The sequence below is a fragment of the Lactuca virosa genome, chromosome 7, assembly GCF_052849685.1.
Source record: "Lactuca virosa cultivar CGN04683 chromosome 7, Lactuca_virosa_CGN04683_v6, whole genome shotgun sequence".
Classification (NCBI taxonomy): domain Eukaryota; kingdom Viridiplantae; phylum Streptophyta; class Magnoliopsida; order Asterales; family Asteraceae; genus Lactuca; species Lactuca virosa.
Genome location: NC_136432.1, coordinates 143,003,832 through 143,007,824, shown reverse-complemented (window position 1 = coordinate 143,007,824; position 3,993 = coordinate 143,003,832). Strand labels below are relative to the sequence as shown.

At 32.6% G+C, this 3,993-nt stretch overlaps 1 protein-coding gene across 1 annotated transcript; it reads right to left on the bottom strand.

Annotated features, from left to right (window-relative positions):
- Positions 1-524: 524 nt before the first annotated feature.
- Positions 525-2,735, bottom strand: LOC145123248 (golgi apparatus membrane protein-like protein ECHIDNA protein). The gene is made up of 6 exons (XM_079058467.1): positions 2,577-2,735; positions 1,662-1,718; positions 1,371-1,574; positions 1,149-1,208; positions 913-1,039; positions 525-816 (listed from the first exon to the last, which is right to left on the bottom strand). Exons 1-6 carry the CDS (start codon positions 2,589-2,591, stop codon positions 728-730), a joined length of 552 nt encoding a protein of 183 aa, XP_078914593.1. The 5' UTR covers positions 2,592-2,735; the 3' UTR covers positions 525-727.
- Between the last annotated feature and the right edge of the window lie 1,258 nt (positions 2,736-3,993).

Below are 3,993 nucleotides of genomic sequence, written 5' to 3'. Positions count from 1 at the left end.
TAATGATTTTTTTTTTTGAAAACCCCATTTGTAATAGTTAGATTACTTAATTTCCCTTTATATTGTCTATTGATTTTTTAGTAATAGCTCAATTTTGAAAAATATATTTTAATTTTATGCGTTGCAAAAGCTTCTACCTACGTATTTTATAAGTTTATAATTATTTATGTACTACATACAGATTTTTATCGTATTGTTTTACTTGGATTATTAACGCTTGTGGTACTTATTACATATCAAATTCATATATTCCAAGTTGACTGTAAATTTGCTAAATAGTAACAATCGTTTTACATAATCATTGATTCTTATTAGATATTTGACTTTATATATTAGAAAAAAAAAAATTCAAGGCATGTATCATGTATATTTACCTCAAATATTTAGTTTTTTATTGTTTATTTAAATCAGATCAGATCATCCCATGAAACCTGGATAACTCCCTTTTAGATTGTTTTATACCAGATAAAACACTAGGATATCTTGATGGTTGTTCAAATATTTAGTAATATATATACAATTACTTATGTCAAATAATTTTGATCGTATTTCAAATATTCAAAATAATATATTTAAAACTACATTCAAAACAGTCACCAAATAAAAATGTAAAACGTTCACTAATAGTAATACTGGAATTTATGGTATATCAAAACAAGTACAATAACAAACCAAACTTTTTTCTTTTTTCTTTTTTCTTTTTTCTTTTTGTATATGAAAATCAAAATCACACCACACTAAATGCAGACTGTAACGTAGACTGGAACCGGTTTGCAATAGTCTGTGATGCAAATGCTTGAATCTGCTTCTTTGCATCTGAATTATAATTTTTTTTTTTTTAAATAGAAAAATTATCATGAGTAACATTAAAAGTATGTTGCTATAATTAGAAAGAAATTGGTTTTGGTTTACCTTTGCGGCATTTTGTAAAGCCGACAATATTTGCAACACTGAGTGTCAAGCAAACTCCAACAACAAGAAGATAATCAGCTTGGAATCTTATCAGAGAGAATATTCCAAAGAATATCCATACAACCGCCTACAAAAAAAAATAACAATAAAGAAATTATTATTATTATTATTATTTTTTTTCGTCAATATGAATTAATTGAGAAAAGTCTTACAAAAGTGGGAATAAATTCACTTACAGTCAAGTAAAGAGTCCACCAAAACAGCCATGAATCCTTTTTGTTCATTCGAGCCAACGACTACAAAACAAAAAAGATATAACATTTCATTTCAGACCCATTAAGTTTGACTTTTTACAAATTTGCCCTCGATTATTTTATTTCCTTCCATTCCCTCATCATTTTCTCAAATGGTTTTTGAACACACTTCATCCAAGAATATAAAAAAATGAAAATGCATACCTCTTGATCAAGACATTCAAATTTCCAGACACTTTCACCATTGTCATCAATTTCATTCCACCACCTCAAACCAACTAAGATTCTACCACTCACATTTTTCACCACCCAAAAATCAAGAGCAGAAAGAAGAACAGTCACCACAAATATTATCACAAAACTATCAAAAAACAGTGCTGATAGTATGTAAAACGCCAAAGCTCCAGCCTGATTTTACAAAAAAAGAAAGAGTTTTACTATTAAATGAAATGTAATGAGAAGAAGAAGAAAAGATAAACAAGGAAAAGACTAGACCTTGAAGAGGACATGAAAGAAGCATATCCTTGGGTTTGCATAGTTTTCTCCTGCAGGCTGAGTACAAAAGACAATAAGTAGACTTATATACACATCAAGATTATCAATTTCACTTTCACCATTCTAAAACAAGTAAAATAGTATAGCAATTACAACATACAAGAAACAGGGAAGATAAATAGGTACAATTCACTACCTCTAGAACATATAACACATCCAACCTTTCTTTTGGCATATTTGCAGAATAAATTTAGGGTTGTTTAATAAGCATGGTTTTGGTGGTTAAATTCATAATATAGTTCAATAACATAATGTTAAAGATGTTAAATTAGGAGTTTGCCTGAACATAGATTCAGATTCAAAAAGACCAAAATGCTACATTGTCAAGGAAGAAGGCCACATGAAGCAACATGTAATTTGCTTAAACATCAATACATGGTTACCAAATACCGATATTATGGGTTTATAGTGTCATCTGCAGTTTTTTGTCAAGAACACAAAAGGAAACGTCTGTGAAATCATCATGACTACAGATGGAATACCATATCCTTCTATCTATTCTGAACATAATTCAACATCAAATCATTATGGCGTGCAATGATGTACATAGGAAAATTTGCGACTGCCTAAGATCTACGGCTATACAATCATAATAATAAATGCCAACATCACATTTCATGATATCAGTCACATCCCAAATCAATGATAGAATTAGTCAATCGCATGCCTAAGTGAACAATCAAATTACTTGAAATGCGTAAATCAAGAACTTTCATAAGCAACAAACACGATAAAACACTGTTTCCCCAAAACTTCCCTTACAAAATTCCGATCTGACGAACAGATACCAGTATTACATGAATCTTATTGCATTACACGGCACCATAAAAAGGAATAGAGATTCTGGAAACAAACCGGATTCAGATCCATGATAACGGATCAGATTCAACGATGAATCAACTTCAATCAGCAGCTTCAACCCTCAGCTATTACGCCCAATTTTAAACGCCTCTCTCGGTATAAAAGAGACAAGGTTGTGATGAAATTCGGGCACACTTCTTTTCGGATCTTGTTGGGGTTACATGTTTATGGGTTTTTCCAACGACCCCTTGTTGTTCAACTATTTACATAATGAACCCTAAGCTCTTTAAATTATTTTTGGAGTGAACTTCAAATTTGGTCCCACACGTGGAAAAGGTCTAAAAAAATTCCAATTTTTGTAGGTTTGGTCCCTTAATTTACCTTTTATTTCTAGGTAAACATAAAAATGTGCCCAAGTTTTTACATTACATCTACAACAAACCAAAAATTATAACATACAACTACAATAATGTAAGGCCTTGTTTGATTTCTTATTGACTAGGTCAGACTATTTGGTTGACTCGGTCCAGTCAGGATGTTTGATAACAACACTCAAAGTCTCTTACCAGGTTCATACTTCTAATTCAATCATTGAAAATCATCTGATTCGGTCAATAAAAAAATATAGTTGACCGATACAAATACCCTCCATTCCCTTTTCTCTCCTTCTCATGTCCACAATGTTAGAAAAACTAGGGTTTGTGGTGGAGATCTGGATACCTACTTGGATCGTGAGAACACTTTCCGAACTGATATTTCTACCTTATGCCTGGGTTGTAAAAAAATTCAGCCTAGGATAATCCAAGCGGACACTTACTATACTAGGCACAGAAATCGTAAGTCAAATTGCTAGAAATATTCTGTGAAAGTTTGAAGAATATGAGAGCTAAATTTTGTGTGTTTCTTCTGAGAAGGAAGAATCGTTTATATAATAAATGAGATTAGGGTTTCATTAGGTTTGGGTCGTTCATGAGTTGCTTTGGGACCCCAGCCAGGGGCTCTGCCCCTTGGACCTCGCTAGGGGCGCTGCCCCTAGACCCCGCCAAAGGGGCGATGCCCCCGGACCCCTGACTTGTCGTCAAACTGGCTTCTAATTTGATCTTATACATGCGTGCACTCCACACAAACCCGTACATATATTAGAATACAAGTTATGAAGTCCCTTAGCTCACATGTTAATTCCAGTTACATAAAATGACATGGTGACACTAAAATCACCGACACACAACCCATTTTCTCTCAGTCTCAGGTATGGTCGACAACTCCTTCCACCTCCAATTTCTCTTAGGCCAAGGATGCCATCGATTTAGTAGATTAAAAAATGAACAAGTTGATGAAGTTGGAAACATAAAGTGATAAATCAGAAAATAATTTAACATATTAGATCGAAGAAGAAACAAGAAAATTTTCTGATGTATCGATCATGAACCATCGATTTGAGATTGTTACAAAAAAAATTTAAGATATATTT

Coding starts and splice junctions, on each gene's coding strand:
- LOC145123248 (XM_079058467.1), bottom strand. Junction 1,209..1,370: donor TTGAATGTCTTGATCAAGAG/GTATGCATTTTC, acceptor TTTGTTTTGTAG/TCGTTGGCTCGAATGAACAA. Junction 817..912: donor CTTTACAAAATGCCGCAAAG/GTAAACCAAAAC, acceptor ATTATAATTCAG/ATGCAAAGAAGCAGATTCAA.